At 37.7% G+C, this 21,783-nt stretch overlaps 1 protein-coding gene across 4 annotated transcripts; it reads right to left on the bottom strand.

Moving 5' to 3' along the window:
• Nucleotides 1-403: 403 nt before the first annotated feature.
• On the bottom strand, nt 404-21,321 carry GUF1 (GTP binding elongation factor GUF1). 4 transcript variants are annotated; one of them, XM_069014193.1, is made up of 17 exons: nt 20,809-21,321; nt 19,091-19,202; nt 18,061-18,209; nt 17,773-17,853; nt 16,285-16,362; nt 15,390-15,488; nt 14,872-14,936; nt 12,875-13,078; nt 11,217-11,356; nt 9,887-10,010; nt 9,379-9,511; nt 7,813-7,956; nt 6,760-6,893; nt 4,816-4,917; nt 2,707-2,826; nt 1,763-1,799; nt 404-737 (listed from the first exon to the last, which is right to left on the bottom strand). In XM_069014193.1, exons 1-17 carry the CDS (start codon nt 20,944-20,946, stop codon nt 600-602), a joined length of 1,998 nt encoding a protein of 665 aa, XP_068870294.1. In that variant the 5' UTR covers nt 20,947-21,321; the 3' UTR covers nt 404-599. The 4 variants fall into 4 exon arrangements, with proteins under 4 accessions (XP_068870294.1, XP_068870296.1, XP_068870297.1 ...); XM_069014195.1 differs by having other exon boundaries at nt 15,390-15,473; nt 20,809-21,320; XM_069014196.1 differs by lacking the exon at nt 20,809-21,321 and adding an exon at nt 20,486-20,731.
• Nucleotides 21,322-21,783: the final 462 nt, after the last annotated feature.

The raw sequence follows: 21,783 nt of genomic DNA on the forward strand, positions 1-21,783 counted from the left end.
GTGTTATCACACCATTTAGGAAACTTTTCCCAGGGTTTTGGATTGAATACAGTGTTTCTGAGGATCACTGCCTCTCAGCACTGAAAGGCTGAAACTCTCAGAATCCAGGGTTCCAACAGTTTCCCAGCATCACAATTTTCCAACAACAGCAACTTTAGAAAAAGTAAAACAGGAAGCAGCTTGATGCTCTTGTGCCAACAGTTAAAACTTCAAAAGAAAAACACCAAACCATCACCAGCATTGTTTGTCTATTCATACTTTTCAGTTATTTTTATAACCTTTTTGCCATGTTTAGTCTCATAGAGACCAATGCAAAAAACCCCCATAATTATGTTAATTGTAAGTATTAAAAGCATGAAAACAGTGAAATGCAATGAAGAACAATATAATGCAAGCTTTTAGATGCAGTCAAGTAACTTTAATTTCATAATAATCTACAAGTATATGTACATTTTAAGTCCTTTCAATTCATCTTTCCACACATATTCAATTCATACTATTTAAAGTCAAGTATGTTCCCTCACAGTGATACATCACATATTAGCTCACTTTGCTACTGTCTGTAAAAAGCTGAGCAAATGATCAGATGTCACTGATCTCTATTTGTCAGTTTCTCTCTTTAGAACACGTATAAAGGCATCTCTTGGAACCTCCACATTGCCAATTTTTCTCATCAACCTCTTGCCTTCTGCTTGCCTCTTTAAAAGCTTCATTCTTCTTGTAATGTCTCCACCGTACTGTGAAAAGAAAAAAATTTACCAAGCTTAAACTGCAACTGCAGCTACAGTACATTCCAGCAACACTAAACTCAAGGGCTTAAAAATAGTCAGAAAGGCTGGTAATATTTGAGAAAAAGACGATTTTATACTCCAAATAGTTTGGCCTAAAGGCAACTAGTTAAAAAGAACAAGGAAGCAATAAGCACATTAATTTGGACAACTGAGGGTTGAACTCTGTTACCTGAATATATACATTCCTGTAAGCCTGGCTGACACTAGGCAACACATCAGATCCAAATCCCCTTGGAACAGCAGCAGGATGCCAGCTCAGATATACTGAGGCATCTTGATTAGCATTAGATGCCTACATCTACAAAAATGAACTTAAACCCATGTACAATGTTTAACAGACACCATCCCACAGCTGTGCCTAGCAGAAGAATTCTGTTGCAGTTGTGGGAAAAGGACACTTGTTTAATATTTTCCAATATGTTTCCTTCAGAGAGTTAAATACAAGCTAAATAAGAGGCATCACAGTTTTCCAATAGCTTTGTTGTCTTGTGCACAGTCAACTATTGCATATTTAAAGCTTTATTACATTGTATTACTGCAAACTTAAGTAGAAATCTAATCACAATCAAGTTGCTAGAGAAGCACATTTATACTTCCTTCTATCACCTGAAAACCAATTCAGGAAACATGAAGTAACCTATATGCCTGTGTACATACACACACATTTACTCTATGTCTACAACTATTAGAAAATTATGAGGCAACAGGAATGAACAGACACACTCACAAGTCTGTCACTTAAAAAGCCATCACTTTATCTAATCCACTCATCAAACTGCAGCAAGAGGTTGCAAGAGTTGGATTTTAAAATAAAAGCTTTAAAGTATCTGTTACAATGCCACTGACACTTAAGAGCACAAGCAGAACATGTCTTTGCTAGGTTTCTAGGAAAAGATGGGCCTACCATCTTAGCATGACTCTAAGGTTTGCAAATGTCAGAAACATGAAGAAAAGAGAAAAAAAATACCTACACATTTTGCCACAACATTTTTTCTGTAAGCTTTCAGCCTGCAAAATAAAATAACACATACACCTTAACATATTAGAACATCTGTATGTGAAGCGAAGTACTTGAGTTGACAAAATGTTACAATGTTACTTGTTTTTCTACTAGTTTTGTAAGATGCTTTGGCATCACCACATTTCCAGGTTTTGTATATGAAAGATGAAGTTTTAAACAGAAGATGTAAATCACAGTTCTCAGTTCTAGAAATATCCCTTAGGGTGTATAATACGTACATAAAGAAATCACAATCTTACCTTTTTATCTAGAGTTTCTATGACTCACAGGAAGTGTTACATCCATGTGTATATACACATACAAACAAACTCTTACAGCACCTCTGCTTGAATTCTGACCTTTAATTATTTTACCACAATTTAAATTCTATTTAAACAGCAACAGAAAAATGTGATGAGAAACACAGTATTGAGGAAATGGTTTGCTTTAAAGAAGTGTGTGCTAGGAAAAAGTTGTGTGTTCAGCTGCAAGATACTTCCTTTTGAACAGCACAAATCAGTTATTTTTTTGCTGACTCACAGCAAACTGTTCCACAACTACCTGGTTTTTTTCAGTGGTTAGAAAGTTTTTCCACTGCCAAAGAGGAAGTGGACTCATGGGTGTTGCAAGTTATACTTTATCCACTAAGTGCAATGCTGATCACAAGTAATCTAAAATAAAAACACATTTTCTATGTATAAATTTAATTCAAAATATTTATTCAATATAAATTCATATTTCACTGCTAAAATGTGGTTTTCTTTTTCAAGTAGCATATACAAGAAAAATACAAATATATAGCAAAATCAAAGTCCTGTAATGTATAAAACTCGGTAAGACTTCACAAGTCTGTATTTTACACATCTTAAAATATGGACAGAAAAAAAAGAAGGGGAATAGAAGGGCTTCACTTACGTTTCTCTTGCAATGATTTTCTTGCCAATGGCAGCCTGGATAGCTATTTCAAACAGCTGTCTAGGAATAGTCTCTTTTAAACGTTCACACAGGAGTTTGCCAGCAGCACGTGCCTTATCACTTAAAAAGAAAGTCAGCAACATTAAAAATATATTCACAGACCAAACTGTTTGGTTGAAGGGTTTTAGTAGAGGTTTTCCTCTTCTTAACTCAGAAGATGAGCTGATGACATCATAATTTTACATCTAATAAGTGGTCTCTGTATGTCACCCGTTTCATACTAACAGGTGATAAGACTGTATTAACCTCAGTATATAACATCATATAAAGTGTTTATAAAAAATACCCTGATTATCCATCACACTGAAGACATTCTGAATATTGTCACAGCTCAGCTTCAAATGAAATTTTAAACAAGGTCAAGAAGAATTTTCATTAATTGTAGGCCCAAGAAGTCAAAATATACATATTACAGAATGCTTTAAAAGTCTGGTTTTATATCACAAGAAAAAAATTAATTAACATACTCTTGTCATCTGCTAATAAAAATTACCCAACTATATTTAGCATCTGCATATGCTTCAGGTTTTGGAAAGAGAAAACAACAAAAGATCTAAAGAAGCTACTAACAGATACTTTCATAAGGCATTAGAAAGAAATGGGTCTATTCTCTTCAAAAATATCCATATTTAGCAGACATTTTTTACCAACATAAATGTTTTCAGGTAGCAACAATGTGACTCCTTGCTACCTGTATAGAGCAAACTGTTTAAACATGAAGTAATCAAGTGACATTCATTGAGAGTTCCAATTTTAAGAGGTACATATATTTACTTGTATAGTAAGAATAAATAAGTATCTTCATACTGAGCTTACAGTAATCTCTGTAGCACTTTCTCTATAAATATAATTCAGCATAATTCTTACAGATACAGATTTTACAGAGGGAAGACTGAGAATACTGCAGCAAGAGCAGAATGAATGCAACTGCAAGTTTAAAAAGACAACAATTTAAAGCTAAAAGGTTATCAATTTTAGTGAGTTAAACAGTTCAGGGTACAAGGTAAAGTGACCAAGAAATACATGATAAAGCAGTAACTAACTTTTGCAAGGTGGCCCACTCCATTTTGCACCTTTTCAGAGTAAGAGATGCAGGTAGATTGCTAAACACTGCATGCTTATGAGAAACACATAGCAATTGAATGCAAGAGAGTTACTCCCCTTCAGCCCCATGATCCTTCTGAACAAGGCAAGGGGTTTATTTTCCTATGTCAGCCTTCTGGAATTACAGAGTTCCAAGGATTTCAATATTGCAGTTATGTAAAAAATATGAAAATATACTAATATTTAGCAACTAAAAATTAGTATTTTAAGAAGGAAAACCAAACAACCCACAAAAGTTTATCTAGGGATTACTGAAAAGGTATGCTGGAGTTACAGAAGGGAGCATTGTAAAAACTTTGAGAAGGGGAGGGGCTGGAAACAGGAAAGACATTATTCTCATCTCTAATGCCTCAGATACTCATAGAAACTGAATCATTTTAGCAAAAAAATTCTGAGGTAATTGCATCCAGTAAATATTTACATTCTCCTGGTACCTGTCTGGAAATAAGTTAACAACAAACTTCTATGGAATAGGAATGACTGGGAGAACAAAATCATTTTTTGTCAGTATTAAGTACCATAAATGAATCATCTGGCATCTCCTAGATTGGTCTGTACTTAAATTTTTCCAGGCCTCCAGAAGATTGGTATTTTGCATTTCTTTCTCTCTGCCCTACATTTTCCACAAAAATATGATATCCAGTACTAAAGCTGAGGAGGGGAAGTAAAAAATTGCTATTAATTATGGTATGTATTTCCTAATTTTTCTTTAACAAAATGCTTCTCTTTTTCAGTGGTGATGAAGGTGGTCATATGGCAAAATCTTCAGTGCTCATACACATTTGACATATTAAGAGTAATACATACAGCTAGAGTCATTTAGAATCATATAACCATGTAGGTCAGAAAAGACCTTAAGATCATCAAAGTCCTATTAATAGACAATGTTTTCATTGTCTAATAGGAAGTCTTATTTCTTTAGAATAAGGAATCCAGTCAACCTACTTGTGTATGATAGTTGCCAGTTCTTCGACTGGATTTCCATTTAGGAGAATATCCATTTTGATTAGGTCTGCTGATTGGTAACCTGCATCTTCATAATCAAAACTAAAAAAAAGAAAAAAAGAAAAAATTAGTGATGATATTGTATAAATTATAATCTGCATTCTTTGTACCATAAATTTTAGAGAAAATTTCTTAATAAAACACTTGAACTTTTTAATAAGATGGGAGGACAGTTTTTAAGTCTCTCAGTACATCTTCAGGCTAGAAATGTACTGCACATAATGCCCCCTCCAATGCAGAAACATGTCATCTTGACTTTGAGGATCTCTTTCCAATCTACAGAGCTATTAGGAATCTACATGCTTAATGCAATCTTTAAGAACCCTTCAACACAGCTTTTGAACAGTCAATGTCCTGAATGTCACAGAAATCAAGCACTAACCCAGGACCATCTTCTTTGCATCCTCTCATTTGACAAACTTTTTATGTGACCCCTATTATCACTGTCTCTGACAACTAAGTTTTTCACACAGTTTCCAAACCAGAATTCTTCTTTGGTAGGTGTGAGCCTTCCTGTCTGTGTGTTAGTTTGCAAAAACTGTTAAAATGCAAGAGATGCAGAGGTGATGGATGTGATCGATCGATCGATCTTGTATGTAAGTATAAATGTGGAGGATCATCAATATCACTGTAATTGGGTCAAACATAAAATATCAGAACAGAGGGGAAAAAATCCTTTGAGATTATTTCAAAGTACTTCTATCTTAGTTGGCTTAATAAACCATAGACGTGTAAATAGATCCACATAACAGAAACATGATTACTGAGAGCACTACATACACAAACTGTATTAAGGAGTCAGTTAGGAAATAAAAACACATAAATAAATAAGATAATGCAACATCATTGGCAATCACCCCTAAATCAAAGGAAACCCAGCATAATTCTGCTAATAAGATAGGTTCTTGATAAACAGGTTAGATTTTATGTAGTGGGGGAGCTAGATCCAGAGAGAAAATTCAAAATTGCCATCCCTCTGTTTCTTCTACCTTGCCTCTCCACTTTTGCTTATGCTTTTACTGCATATATATATATATATATATATATATACACACGGGTAAAATATGTCTTACTTACATTTATAAGACATATTTAAAGAAAACACAAAGCAAATTAGTCTTTCAATAAAATTAATTTTTATGTTAATAAAATAAATAATGTAATTTAGGTATACGAGTTCCTGTTATATAATGTATCTCACTAACAAGATCTCCAAATACCAGGTTTGTGAGAGCTATTGAGCCTCCTGGGGCACAAGCTCATCTGCCATGCAACATTTTCCCTTCCATTAAACTCACAAAGGCTCTTCACAAACATCTGAGCACTGTACTAGACTGAATTCATAGTAGCTGCCCACAACAGAAAATTTTGTCTCAAAATACAGATGATTTTGTTTTCACAGAATAAAGCATGTATGCAAAGTAAGTATTGTTTGTTTTAAATACCACGTTGTTTTTACTAGCTTTAAATAATCAATGTGGTTATTTTCTTCTTTCCACCAAGAGACAGTTAATACAGTAAGTACAGTTGCAGTGATTCCTTTTGACAAAAATTGCCCAGTGTCCCTTCAGACAAGGACAGACCATCTAGGTCTTACTCATAGAGATGAACCAGTGCCACTCCAGAGGGTGCCCTTGAAAAATACACGCATTGCCAAAGACAATGATTCTTAGGTAGTGATGCACTTTTCATGTTTTTCAGACTTATTTCCATCCATTTTCACGTAAATCTAATCCATTCAAGCTGAAGAGATTTGCAGCACCATCATAAAGGAATATTCATTTGTGCCCTTCCACAGCTGTTCCTCAGGCCTTTTTTCACCATGCCCACTCCTTCAGGGTCCAGGGTGGGGGGAGAAGAAGGGGGAACAGGGTGGGTAATTACCTTGCATAGCCAGAAGACAGAGACTTAAGAGCATCATAAAAATCCACCACAATTTCATTCAGTGGAAAGAGGTATTTTAGCATAACCCTGTTTTCATCAATGTACAACATATCCTTCTGGACTGCCCTACGATCCTAGACAAATACAAATTGTTTCAGTTTCCCTTGAAATTTTCTACAAAAAAATACAAAGCAAATTAAAATGAACAGCAATCAAGCGACACAAGAGAATTCCTGTACTTAAGCCCTGAAGTAAATTTCTTATTGGTAGTTTGCTGAAGTCCCAGGACAAATTGCAGCACTGTAACAAATGAAGTGGTTATAACTTAACTAGACATACAATTCAAGCCTTTCCTCTCTAAATGCTGCATTTCTGAAATGCTTAGCAGCTTCTGCTTATTGCTGCCACAGGAGGACTTGCAGGGTCATCCTCTTTCCTCCCAGGAGGGTGTTCTTAAAGTTATTTTAGGAATTCTTTTTAGAAGATTTTATTCTTCACTGTATTGACATACAAGTACTGTACTGCTTTGTATTACGCATTTTGAAATGTTAAAAGATAAGAAAAATATTGTGAAGAAATAATATAAACACAATATGCATGGCAGTTAAAGCATTTTCAATTACAAGTATTTCAAATACAGGTAGGCAAATGTGTTTGGCCATCGCTATCCTAAATTTACTTTCAGTGAAGTACTGAAAAAAATACATGAACACACTCAAGTGTTGCCAGAAGCTGTATTTCCATCAATGTACTTCTAAAAAAACCAATACATCTTATTCCCCTGCTACAGACTCCATTCTTTCAGGAGAACAGAACTAGCTATGAATTAGTCTGGTACAGACCAAGCGCTTTGTTGTCACTGAGCTTTATTACTAACTTTCAATGGATTCTGTAGTTCATAATTTTACAAATAAAAAGTTAATTATTTTTTCTTTCAAAAGTATTCAATAATTACTTCAAAGATATTTAAGTACTAATTAGTACCTATTATACTATCTAGTGTCTTCACTTTAAGTAAAAATGCAAAAGACAAAATTAAAACTATACACCAACCTGGCACAACGTAATTATTTTCCCGATATATTCATGAGGTGTTACAATAGTACCAAGAACAGTTGGCTCCAAATATTCTGATACTGAAAGTTTATCAGGAAACTGAGCAGGGTTGATAATAGTAATCTGGTCTTTTCCATACTCCTGAAAACAAACAAACAAACAAACAAACCAGATATTGTAATTTTAGAAGTAAGTAAAATGAACAGCAAAGGAGACAAATACACCATTGAAAAAATGCTAAAAATGTTTCAATTGCCTGAAAACACTGGTGCATTATGCAACCCAAGTTTAAAATAAGGATGATTTTAGAGGAGATTTCTATAGAAATCACATATAGAAGTCCCTTAGCAGCGTATCTTAAATTATACAGAAATTATACAGGACTAAGTTTTCACTTGCGATATGACAGAAATACAAAAAGCTTTTCTATCCATCTTTCCAGGTCTCTCTTTCCCCTGTGAATTTAGGATCTTCCTTCTTTCTTCATCCTGATCCTCTAAGTTACTAAGAGACAGCTTCAACAGAAGACCTGCTCTGAATACTTTAGAGTTCAGTGGTAGGGACTTTCTTCTCTAAGTAGAACTTTGGGTTCAGGCTCCCTCACATGCTGAAGTGGATTTAGAAATGGAACTTTCTGTGTAAGTGCTTTTATTACCTTCTTTTTCCAGTCCACCATCCCAATAAGGGCTGGAGTTACCCTTCCAAGGTTAAAAGGAGGTTATGCTGCTTATTGTGTAAGTGCAACTTCCCTCTGCTTCACACGCCAAAGATGCAACTTCCCTCTCCTCCACACACCAAAGCAAGTGATTACATCATTTCCACTGACAGGGACCCAGCTTCCAGCATTGCTTGAAAAGAATCTCACATCAACAGTCCAGAATCGCTTACACACCAAAGGTGTCAACTACTTCATATAGCTGCTATACTGCCTAAGAAACCAAAACAACCAGAGAGAGAAAAGGTCTATGCCTCACACCTTGCAAGTACAGCAACCTTTCTTACACAAGTTTTTAGTAATTTACAGAATAATCAGCCAGTCAACTTGCAGCCTCCCCTGTCAGCAGGTGCTCTGAAGTGACCTCTTTTTCTCTATCAAACTCAAACACAGTAATTCTATTTGCACCCGGTTTAATGAAGTCAGCATGTGCCTGTTTAACTATGATCAAAAAATCTCACTTTCTTTCACCAGCCCCTGCCAATCCACAGTAGCATTACAAGCTATTCCTAGAAACATTCATGTTTTCTGATGGATATAGCCTGGAAGATTATTTCACCTGCTTTTAACACAGTCCAGTCAGGAAGAACTTAAAAGAATACAGCAAGATATGTGTCCTATACTCCCATTTTCAAGGAAAAGTATAAGACATAAAAAGAGAGTGCTTGAAGTGAAAGGGGAAAGAACATCCTTAAAAAAAAATACAAACTATTTAAGTAATATACTGGTGTTTCTGATGCTTACTATAAAATACAGTACTAGCCTACATTTAAAAAGAGACTCTAGATGTTTATTATAGGAGGCTTTTAAACTGCTATTTACATAATTTTATAATGAATTTTACATACCTTTATCAACTTTGCTGAGGAAAGAACAGCTTTATATGGAACTGTAGGTGCAGTCAAAATAACAGACATGTTATACTCTTGCTCTAAACGTTGATTAAAGACTTCCATATGTAGAAGACCAAGGAAACCCAATCTGGAAAACAAATGTCCTGTTGGTAAAAGTATTTGTGTATCCCCTGGAATTTCACAGTGGTCTTTTTCACCCTCCAGCATTTTTACAGTGCTAGTATGGCAGTATCAGGCAGAGCAAACAACCTCCAAGGGACCAAATAATCCTACAGTTGAGTAATATGAGTCTTGGAGAACAAAAACTATTAATCACAAAAAATTTCATTCTCTGGGCAAACAGAGAATGTAAGAAAATCAAATGCTTTTGATCTTTATCTATGATTAATGAGAATTACAGCTCCTAATTTTGAATTAAGTTTAATTCTACCTTCAGTTTACTTAAACATGCATTCTCAATTTATGAACAGTTCCAAAAGTGAAAGCAGCACAAAAACCTCACCTCCATCCAGCTCCTAAGGCAAGGCTACTGTCACGATGAACAGTCACACTGGAGTCATTCAATGTCAGCCTTTCCAAAGCACTTTTCAGATTATTGTATTCTGTTTGATCTATAGGATACATTCCTGTCAAGATATATTAGACAGAAGTGATGTGACAGAGAGCTTTAGCTGCTGTGTACTTAGCCTTCAGATATGCCACTTACAGAGTAATAAAATCAGGAATAGTTTACTTTTTGCTCCATCTGCTTTTAAATGTGAAAAACAACATGAGGATTCTTTTTTCCTCAAAAAAAATTAGTCAAAATGTAAAAAAGTTTTAGATTACCTCAGAATTAACATCTAAACCATAATGGTAGGATCACTGTACTCATCTAATCCTTCACTTTTGTGGAAGATTCACAGTTGTTTAACCACTGTTTTGCAGTGTAAATGTATATAGCTTAGGCACGCATGAATAAGCAGACAGACTTCACTGAGATGTTCCCTCCAAGCTAAGAGTGAGTGAAAAATAAAAAGTATCATTTCAAAGTTGCAAATATTTCTCTATGTTTTTGAAATTAATAAAAACAGCTGTTTGTATAACTACTGCCTGAAATAGATACTACTGTCTCACTTTTCCCATCCTTGTATGTTCAGAAAATGTAGATTACATCAAGAAGCAACACACATGCACACAAAAACATTATTTACAAAATTACACTTTTTGACACTCACTGAGAGACCACCTAGTCTCCATGAGACAGTCCAAGTGAGTTTTGACACACTGCTCCACAACAAATCTAGAAAATTATTTACAGAATTTCCTTCTAAAGCTACCTTCTGCAGCATTTGCAGTAGTTACTGAAGCTAGTGGCAACAGCTCAATAGAACTATTCAAGGTCAAAAAGTCAAATATTTTACAGGATCATTCTGAGTATTAGCTCTGGAAGTTTACCATGTTTAATGAAAATGAAATAGCTGCGAAGTTTTAAAAGAAGAAAAACCAACACAGTAATAACAGAAACCTGATTAGCAAGACAAAGAATTCCCTCAATTTTTTTTTTTTTAATTTCAACCCTTCTTTTCCAGATATTTAGAGTTTACTGGCATTAGAAAAAATAATCATGGGCAAAAATACATTTGTTTTGTATTCATATAAAACCAGTCAGCAATTAATACTAATCCTGTTAAGTCACAGGGAAAACACACAAAGCTACATAAATGATGCACCTCGGCTAAAATTCTAATCCTCCCGACTCTTAATATACACATCTTCTTTTAAAAGCTCTAACAGCTCTTACTCTTGTTATTGAAAAAAGTAACTCCACTTTATATTGATTTACTCCTCACCTGCAAAAACCATTGGCTTCGCTGACTTAAAGCCAGGCAAAGGCTCCACTGGCTGTTTATACAAAAACAGTGTGTCTCCTATTTGGGCTTCCGCTACTTCTTTCATTCCAGCAATCAGGTACCCCACCTGTCCTGCATAGCTAAATAAAATTGTTATTATATGGACATGATTCTTGGCATTAGCAGTATTGCTACTATTTTCCTACTTGATTTAGCCCAGCCAGTAATTCAAATCAATCACCCCCCTAAAAGCCTGTATCCAAAGTCCAGAAGTGAGATTTGTGTCACCTCCGAGTTGTGAACTGTCTCAACTAGTTCTGTTTCTCTTACAGCTGAACAGTATATTTATGATCCTGGATTTTGAATACTATGTTACTCCCAGTTTAAAAGCTGAAGCTAGACCCTTGAGAAGCTCCTTCTAAGACAAAGAAGCCAGAACAGTTCCCAGCTGCCAGCACAGCAAGTTTCATATACCAATAGGATTAAACTAGACAAGCACTTTCTATCAGCACGTTATGCTAACAGGAGGAGAACACATGGTAAATATTGAGTAAAACACAGTGTACTGGTTTTGTCTGGGATGGAGTAACTTTCTTCAAAGCAGCCCTGTATGAAGCTATGTTTTGGAATTGTGACTAAAACAAGTGTTGATAACATACCAATGTTTAGGTATTGCTGAACAGGCCCTCTCAGTTTCTCATTCTGTGCCCCTGCAAGCAAACAGACTGGGGGTGGGCAAGAGACTGGGAGGTGACACAGCCAGAACAGCAGACCCAAACTGGCCAAAAGGGCATTCCATACCACAGAACATCATGTTTAGCAATAAAACAGAAGTGTCATCTTTCCAAGGTAGCTGTTACTTGTAGACTAGCAGGACATCAGTCTGCTTGTGGGAGGTGGTGAATAATGGACTGTCTTTCCATCACTTACTTTTATCTTTTTTTATTTCCTCCATTTATTAAACTGTCTTTATCTCAATCCACAAGTACCTCCTCAATTCTGATCCTCATCCTGCTTGGGTTGGGGGAGTGAGCAAGGGGCTGGTGGGGTTGCTGGCTGGGTTCAACCCACCAGACACAGTAATGTAATCTGAGAACCCCCCCAATAAAGTCATTAACATATATTTGGATTCAAACTGGTAAAACTTCTGCACTAATTCTAAGTACCTGATTTTCTTCCCACTGCTGTCATGAGAAGCCAGTTTCTGGAAGCTGTTGTATTCATGGATTTTAAGTTTTCCACCCTCAAAATATGCTGCAGCAATAACTAAGATGAAGCCCCATTCCCTTCCACTCTCAAACAAGGCAGTTCCTAGAAATAAATTGGACAGCTGAGTAAGAATATCCAACACTAGCCTTTAAACACCTAGCTGTCCATATGTTCCATGTACTATAGCAGATAACGGATTGCTCCCACAGCAGTGCCCAAAAAGCACTCCCCAAAACCTTCTGCCTCAGTGTGCCCAAAAAAAAAATTACCACAGAGCATTAAATTGCAAATAATAATTATAAAAAACCCCACCACCAAAGAACAAGAACAAAAACCTAGACCTCTCCCTAGACATTTTTACCTCTCAAAGCAAAAACCAAACAGAAATGCAGGCTCTTGTAGCTTACCCCAATACATGATTTGTTCCACTGTAAGAAGTTTTTACTTACAGCTTCTGTGTTGGCTGTTCATCTGGAGTCAGAATTCCAACTTCATTAACTTCGTATCTTTTCTTTGTATGTGCTGACACAATTTTATGCCCTTTTGCAATCTCCCCACCAAAGAGGGCAATATTAGCTACAACACCTCGGTAGTGGTCAAAGGTAGAGTCAAATACTAAGGCTTTCAATGGATCAGCAGTATTACATTGGGGTCTGTCACCAAAAAAAAGAATATTAATATATTATGCAGTGTGTTTCCATTCAATATTGAATGAGCAAGTACACCCACCCCAAACACTCTCATAGAATCATACCAGGTTGGAAGGGATTTCAAGGATCACCTGATCTAACTTTTCTTGGCAAAAACACAGTCTTAACAAGACAGCCTAGCACCCTGCCCAAACAAATCAGAGAGTGTCCAACATTGGGGAATCCACCACTTTCCTGGAGACATTATTCCAGTGGCTCTTTGTAGCTACTGTTTAAATACCAGACCATGGCAAAAGGTCTCCCTTAAACCTTCTTCTCTCAAGGCTGAACAAGCCCACTTTTCTCAGCCTTTCCTCACAGGGCAAGCTACCCAGTCTTTTGGTCACCTCTGTGGCCCTTCTTCAGCCTGTCCACATTTTCTGCATAGCAGAGACCAAAACTGAACGCAGTATTCCAGGTGTGGACTAACCACGCGGGATAACGACTTCTTCATCTCTGCTAGTGATGTCCTTGTTGAGGCAACCCAGCATGCTGTTGTCTTTCTTTGCTGCAGCAGCACACTGTTCACTCATACTGACTTTGTTGCCCATAAGGACCCCCCGGGTCCATTTCCACAGAGATGCTCCCCAGCTAGGTAGATTCTAGCATGGGCTGTACTCCTGAATTATGTATTCCCAGGTGCATGACCTTTGCCTCCCTCTGTTGGTTCCAATTTCATATGGTTCTTGCTAGCCTACTCTTCCAGCCTGTATCTAGGTCTTCCTGCAAAGTGGCTCTCCCTTTTTGAAGTGTCTACTTCCCCTCTCAGTTTGGTATCACTGGCAAACTTCACTAGGGTACACATCCCAACTTCCAGATCACTTAGGATGACATGAAGCAGCATTGAGCACAATTCTGATCTCCAGCAAATCCTATTTGTGGCCAGTCTGAAAAGGAGATATCTACCACCACCCTCCGGGTGCAGCCTGTCAGACCGCTCCCTACCCACCACACAGACCACTCTACACTGTAACACAGTGGTTTCTCCAGGAGTCTCTGAGAAACCTTACCAAAAGCCTTAAAGATCCAGGTAGAAAGAAATCCAGGTAGACAGTGTCCAACACTTGCACCAATAGCAGGTTCCTTTGCTGTACAATGTGATCAGGTTTGTCAAACACAATTTGCCCTTGGCGCATCCCTGCTCGCTTTTCCCAATCACACACTTCATCTGACTTGTGATACCCCCAGGAGGATTTGTTCCATACCATTCCCAGGAACTGCAGTAAGACTACAGGCCTATAAATTCCTGGATCCTCCTTTAAGCTCCTCCTGTAGATGGGACATTAGCATTCTTCCAGTCTTCTGGGATGTCCCCTCATCTCCATGACTTCTCAAAGATTATGAAGAGCAGCTTTGCAATGACACAGCCAGCTCTCCTGCAATCCTCAGGTGGATACTGTCAGGGCTCATTGATGTGTAGGGGCCAGGCTCCTGTAACAGTTCACATACCAACTCTTTCTTTGCTGACAGTGGGTCTGTCCATAAACCTGCATTTTTGCTCCCCAGGCCTAAAGCCCAACAGTGCTGGTAACAACAGAGGTGAAGAAAATGTACCTCTGCTTTTCAGCCTCACTGGTAACTAATTCACATCTCCTGTTTAAGCACAAGTCACTATTCTCCTTCTCTGACATCTCTCTATAAAGTACTTTCTTTAGATCTGATGCATATTAAGTGTAAAACTACTGCCAATACTGTAAAAATGCAACTCATGATTACCTTAAAAGGTTAATTAGATACACAGTTAAATACAGACTTACGGTGGGATCTTCTCAATGACCTTTTGAAGAACTTTTTCAACATTTGTTCCTTGTTTAGCAGAAATCTAAAACAAATTCAGCAACAATTTTATAAGACACATCTTACACTTATTAATATGATCATGTTTACTTAGACAGTTTTGGTGGCCACAGATAGTACTACCCACAAAAGCACTCAAAAGGACACTCTAGAATGCTATTGCTAAGAAATGTTTCTTTGATGCAAATTATAGTGTTTTTTTCTTTTGTCAATGGCAATTATGATAGAAACAAAAACTATTTATGGACTGTCAGAGAAGTAATTTAAAATCCCTGATGCCATTCCTCAAAAAATACTAGAATTTTTAGCCGAAAGGTATTTTCTCCACTCTTACAGAAGACAAACTTTAAAGAAATTCATATGTCAGACAAAAACAGGCAGACAGATAGCACCCTCTCAATTTACTACATGCACATGTCATTCATTAGTTACAAAGTAGATATATTATCAGCCATGTTATAAAACTTACAGCTCTTACCCTTATACATTCATCTGTAGGGATATCAAACAGCTTCTCAATTTGTTTTTCAACTCTTTCAGGGTCTGCATTTTTTAAGTCAATCTGCAAAACAACAAACTGCTAAATATTAATCATGTCTCCCACATCATCCAGTACTGTAGTTTTCAAAAGAACAACAAAGAGCCTTTTTGTATTTATGAGGAAATACTGTCTTGTCTTTAGGAAAAGATCAGTATTCATCTCATAAAGTCTTCCTTCCTTGATTTCAGGCAGGATTCCATCTGTAACTAGTCTAGTTTCGGCTTGTTTCATTAGGGAAAACACCTTTGCCCAAAGTTGGCAAAAATCTTTAGTTAACAAAGTAATTTGAAATCATTAAGTGCTACCTACACTGTTTATATGTTCAAACATTAAATACAATATAAATCTACAAAAAGCAATTAACATAAGATGAGCAGTAACTAATCTTGTGATTCCAATAACACAACCCTCAAAATTGCACAGAAAATAACACTTGAATTTCATTTAAAACCAAGACTAGGTTTTTTAAATATTGAGCTCCTACTCTTGTCATTTCCTCAGTATCAATGAACTTTTAACACCACCAATTCCAACTGTAAACCCAGCACTGCAAAGTCTGCCACTAAGTCATGTCCTTAAGTGCTATGTGTTTTAAATACCTACAAGTATTTCATGAAATTAAAAATTTCATAGCAGTTACTGTAAAATTTCCGAGACAGCAAATACAGAAAATTCTTTTTACATTCTAGCAATGTTATATATAAATCCAATAAATATTATAATAAATAATACTTTTTGTTATATACTTCTATTTGAGGTTACATTTCTGATCAGTCTTATACACATTTAAACAACCCAACTATTTAATAGAAAACACTAGAAACTTTATTACCTTATTTATGACAGGAATTATTGAAAGCTGTGCTTCAAAGGCAAGATAGAAGTTTGCCACTGTCTGAGCCTGAACACCCTAGAAAATAACATTATAAGGTTTAACACAGAAACCTCCTCAGTTTTGGTGTGGTTTTGGGGAGTACTTCTAGGCATACCATACAGTTTAAAATTACTTTGCTATTCTATCAACTCCTTCATTTAGGAGATGGATAACTAAAAGGTGTTTGATAATATGCAACTGCTGAGAAAGAAAACAACTTTCCTAATTATAATTTCTTGTAATCTGAATATAAAGAAACAAACCAATAATATTGTATCTCTGACCACTTCCATGGAATTATTTATAGGTAACATTATGTGCCAAGTACAGATTTTTCTGCATGCTAGGATGTTGGCTACTCAGAAATAAGTAACAGGTACCTCAAAGAATAGACTTTTTAGTTCTCAACAAACTATTTACAAATGGCCTCTGACAAAGAAAAAGAGATGTTTATGATGGTGGTAAGACTATAGTTACTCCACAGAGCAGGAACGTACCTTCAGCTGACCATGCTAATGAACGAGACTATAAAGCAACAATATCACAGCTGGATCAGAGAGCACAGAAGCGGACATGGGGAGCAAGAGAAGTGGGAAAACAGAAGCTACTTGTTGTCTTTTCTTTGCTCAGAACAGATCCAGTGGAAGATTACTTATATGGGGTTATCCACTATAAGGGATATCAGCCTAACATTTTAGGCAATATAAAGAAACAACAAAGAATACTTATTAAAAAAATTATAATGAAAAAGTTGAGTTTGTAAGTATTCTGACTGAAAGATGAATACAGAATACTAAGTAATCACATAATATTTAGAAGTGACATAAAAAACCAATTAAATATAAAAACATCAGTTAGGGAGCATATTTATTACTGAAGCTTGCTTAAGAAGGCCACTTGCCCATCAAGGTAAGAAGGAGCACGTGTTCATAATCACTGAAAGTGAGCTGGGTTTGGGGTTTTTAGATATAACAAGGGAAACAGTAGCATTCATTTGACCCTTGTACAATACAATCATAAATATACGATAGAAGAAATTCTCACAAAGTATTTTGATGATAATGTGCCCATATTTAACATCATGATTTCATAATTCTCATATTCTAGTCTGTTAACTGAAGGTATTCAAATGGGTGTTAGTACAATAGCTAGAAGTTCTCTAGACTGCCATTTGCAAAATTCATACTCTAAAAAATAGGATCTGATTCTTCACTAATTGATTCTGTGCTCTTTTTGCTATGTCATGGAACTGTGGTATCTGTCAATACAAGTCTCTAGGTAATTTTTAAACTCCCATTACTCTTTTTCTGCAACCTAATACTTTCATGGAGACAGTCTAGGGGCAAAAACACTAGCAGAAAAACTAAAAAAACCCACCACCTAGTTTACCTCTACTTTAGGGAAATACTGAAATACTAAACAGAAAACAAGAATTAAGAACTACACCTCATTTGCATCCACTACAAGTATGACACCTTGACAGGCAGATAGTGACCGCGATACTTCATAGCTGAAATCTACGTGCCCCTGTGGAGAAGACAAAAATTCACAATTTTAGGTACTTCTAGAGTCTTTTGCAAAGATTTCTGTACTATGTTGTTTTCATTTGTATATATATGTTCACATTCTTATAAAAGAAGAATTGAACAAACACAAGAAGCCAGAAATCTCCTGCTTTCAAATATAAAGACATTTAGATTTGTGTGATTTCAACACTGCTTATATTTAACTTACTGGCGTATCAATAAGATTTAAGAGGTAGTTTATGCCTTCATGATTGTAAAAGAGAGATGCAGATTGGGCTTTAACCGTAATTCCTCTTTCACGTTCCACTTGCAGTTTATCCAGCACTTGCTTATTACGGTCAGTTTTAGAAATTGCTCCTACAAATAAGAAAAGAAAAACCTTTATTACCTAATTTACTACATAATTCTTGAAAATGCCATTAACCAAGAGTTAACCAAAGCAAACGAAGCTTTCCCATATGACTAAGATTTCCAATCCAAAACAAAACTGTACATCAACTCTTTACATCTGTCAAATAAAGTTTACGCATAAAGTTATATACAATAATATCCTGAATAAGCAAAATATAAAACATCATCTAAGAAATTAAGAAGAAGCAAAAATTTCTTTGAATTGTAAATGATTTTGATATTTAGGGAAACTTCACCTCCTGTCACCGGAGAGGAGTGGCCCACAGGTCCAAGACCAACCTCGAGTGCAAGATGATCATTAGCCTACAGTGACAGACCTGAATTCAAAATCCCATTCTATCACAGGCATCAAACAAAAATGCTCACAGTGATACATGGGAGGCAATCATAAAAAATAACTTTGATCAAAAATTTCTCTTCCTGGTTTTGTTTCGTTCACCCTTAAATGAAAGTCCAGAATTCCCAGGTCTTGACAATCCCACCCCTTCTGTCCACCCCAACCACTGGCAGTAAACATCACAAAATTTGCCATGTACTGATCTAATGGATGACTGGTTGGAATGACAGAAATAACATCTTGAACAAGGAAGTAAACTCCTTTTCAGTCTCTTTCCAAAATATGTATTTCTTTTCCTTACGCCTACATGTAGGCAGATCTCAACCACAAAGTCCATATATCTGTAACACTACACAACTGAGAGCCTAAAAGCACAAAAGCAACACTAGAAGAGCAAAAATATTAGAAATTTTAATAATAACCAAAGGTACAGAAACTTAAGATGCCACTTTCCATGTCAAAAAAGGTAGTATAAAATGAGAATATTTACCTGTAATTTCCAGCAATCTGTCTGCTAGTGTACTTTTGCCATGATCTACATGAGCTATAATACTGAAGTTTCTAATGCTTTCAACAGGATACGACGACATATCTAATTTTTCCTGAAAAACAGAAATTTCTTTTCATAAATCAAGGTTACAGTCTCTATATACAATATGACCTAGCCTTTAAAAAACTCAATTCTTTAATTGTTCTCTAGAAGAAGCACAGGTTGAACAGAGATACAAAAACTTAAACTGTCACCATTGTTTATAATGCTGGCATTTCACTTAGGCATACAGATGTATACTTTTTTAATCACTAAATAATCATGAAATATGCTGGAAAGTGTGTGAAAGGTTCTTATGTACATAGGGAGCTGGAAAACTTTGGTTTACAGTTTTAAGTTTGTGAAACTACTAAACTTAAGGATTAAGAAAACTGGATTCAGGGGGCCATTAAGGACATCATTCCTCACAAGCATGATATCAATATAGAGCCATTACCTAGAGACTCGGGGAGTGGCGACCTTATCATAAGGAGCAAGCAGGCTGCAGAAAAGGATGCCATGGTTAACACTTATCTTGGCTAAATTTTAAAAAATGCAGAAAACCACCCTGACATAGAAAGGTCCAACATTAACTTTTGTGTTATTCATGCTCATTCCTAGTAACAACACATTTTGAAGAAAAGCGGCTTCCTTGATTTTCAAAGCTTTGAGATTCAGAAACCAGGAGACCCCTGAGAGCAATCAGCAAAACTTCACTGAAAAACTCTGGCTGCCAATTTTAGCGACACACAGAGCTCATCTCTCTAATTCAGGCTCTGCACACAGCTCTGGGCCAGCAGGGAAGTAGTGAGCGTGGTGTTGTTTGCTAGCATCAGTACACAGCATTCAGCAGCGTTTTCTGCCATGTCTCTCACAGGTGTCTTGGCTTGAAAAGGCAAGGTCTGCTATTGCCACAGGGACACAAGGCCCCTGCAGCAGGAAATTCCTACTGCTGTTCCAACACAGATTCTTGCACACAGTGTGCAAGAGGCCGATCCACACACAAAGTCAAAGTATTTGATTTATTTACACTTCTGTGCAGAAAGGGGCACTGGGTGGAAAATCCACAAAGCCACTGTATTTGATTTATTTACACTTCTGTGCAGAAAGGGGCACTGGGTGGAAAATCCACAAAGCCACCCAACAACTATCAGAACTTCATACTATTTATACATTTCAGCAAACAAAGACATTAATGTTCACTGCCTACAAGTTGCACCGTTGTCTTATTAATCAGTATTCCTATCGGTTACATGATTCCCTCGCTTTTTATGCTAGTTAGCCGGCATAGTCTCCTTCTTTTGAGTCAGTGGGTTTCTTTGGCCAGTGGTCATGATCTCCCCCTACCAGAATTACCTTTTTACTCAGGCAGAGCCGATTTCAGCACAGGTGCTGAGTTGGCTTTGTTATCCTGGGAGTTCTGGCCAGTGTCCTCCTGGCCCGTGAATTCTGCATTCCTAGTGTCCGCTACCAGCAGTACACCCCTCTCTCCAAGCTTTGTTAACCTGCCCCTAGAACTGAGATCACTAAAACAGGTCAAGCACGGCAATTCTACCAACAAGTGACGCGTCCTTCTTCCACCTGGACGCCAACGTGGCCTGCCTGGAAAGGCCGCCTGCCCCACGCGGGCCGGCAGCCGGTCAGGCTCGGGCAGGTGCACCGGCGGCGCTGAGACTCACCTCGCCGCGGCAGCTGTACCGCCGCCCGCCCCACGCGGGCAGCCAGGCCGCAGCACGGCAGAGCGGGGCGCCAGCGGCGCCGCGGGGGCTCGGCAGCCGCGCCCCCCAGCGCAGCACCGCCCTGCCGGCGAGGGCCATGGCGCTGGGCAGCCGCTCCGCTCCGCTCGGCTCAGCTCCGCTCCCCTCAGCTCAACCCGCCATGCGCCACTGCCCTCAGGCCGCGCCCGGCGCGCCGCAGAGCGAGCACAGCGCTCCGGGAAGGAGGCGGCGGCGGCCGCGCTGTGACGCGGCGGAAGTGCAGCCGGGACGGCGCTCGGAGCGTGGGACGGCGCTGCCGCGAGATACTGCAGCACCGGCATTGCAGACGCACCGCTGCCTGGCGGGCCTGCCGCTCTGCTGGCATGTGGCTGTTGTGGCCGTCAAGGCTGTGCTTTGTTGTCCTGCGGTGACTGGCCAAACCGGAACATTTGTTAAATTCTGGAAGCGGAAGATTGTTGCCGTATTCTCAGATCCGGTTTCCGCGTGTAACTCTTCATCACGGTGTTCACGGGTTTTCCAGATATTTTTCTAGCTTATGTCTCCTAGTTCAGCTTTTTTTAGTGACCGTGTGTTCCTCTGTTTTTTTCTTGAAATTTTTGCGTAAGGATTTCATAGACATGGGAAAACGTGCAGGCGAGGGTCCCTGCTCTGTTTACATGTATTGGCTTCTCCTTTCTCTTCCTCAAATTAAGATTTCAGCTGTAGCTATGTGAAATATTTCAGAAATGCCAGCAGACCACTTAGCTAAGAAAACTGCAAATACTTAATCAGATTCACAATCTAGAGATGTGCCAAACAAAGCAAGACACTATATTTTGAGGGTAAAATCATTTATAGGAGGTTTAATTTCAGGATGTCAGTATAAAGTTCATATTCCTTTTTAAGTTACAAGGATTTGGTCTCAAAAGGCTGCATAAAAGTGATAGGCAGTGCAGC

Source organism: Aphelocoma coerulescens, chromosome 4 (genome assembly GCF_041296385.1).
Source record: "Aphelocoma coerulescens isolate FSJ_1873_10779 chromosome 4, UR_Acoe_1.0, whole genome shotgun sequence".
Classification (NCBI taxonomy): Eukaryota; Metazoa; Chordata; class Aves; order Passeriformes; family Corvidae; genus Aphelocoma; species Aphelocoma coerulescens.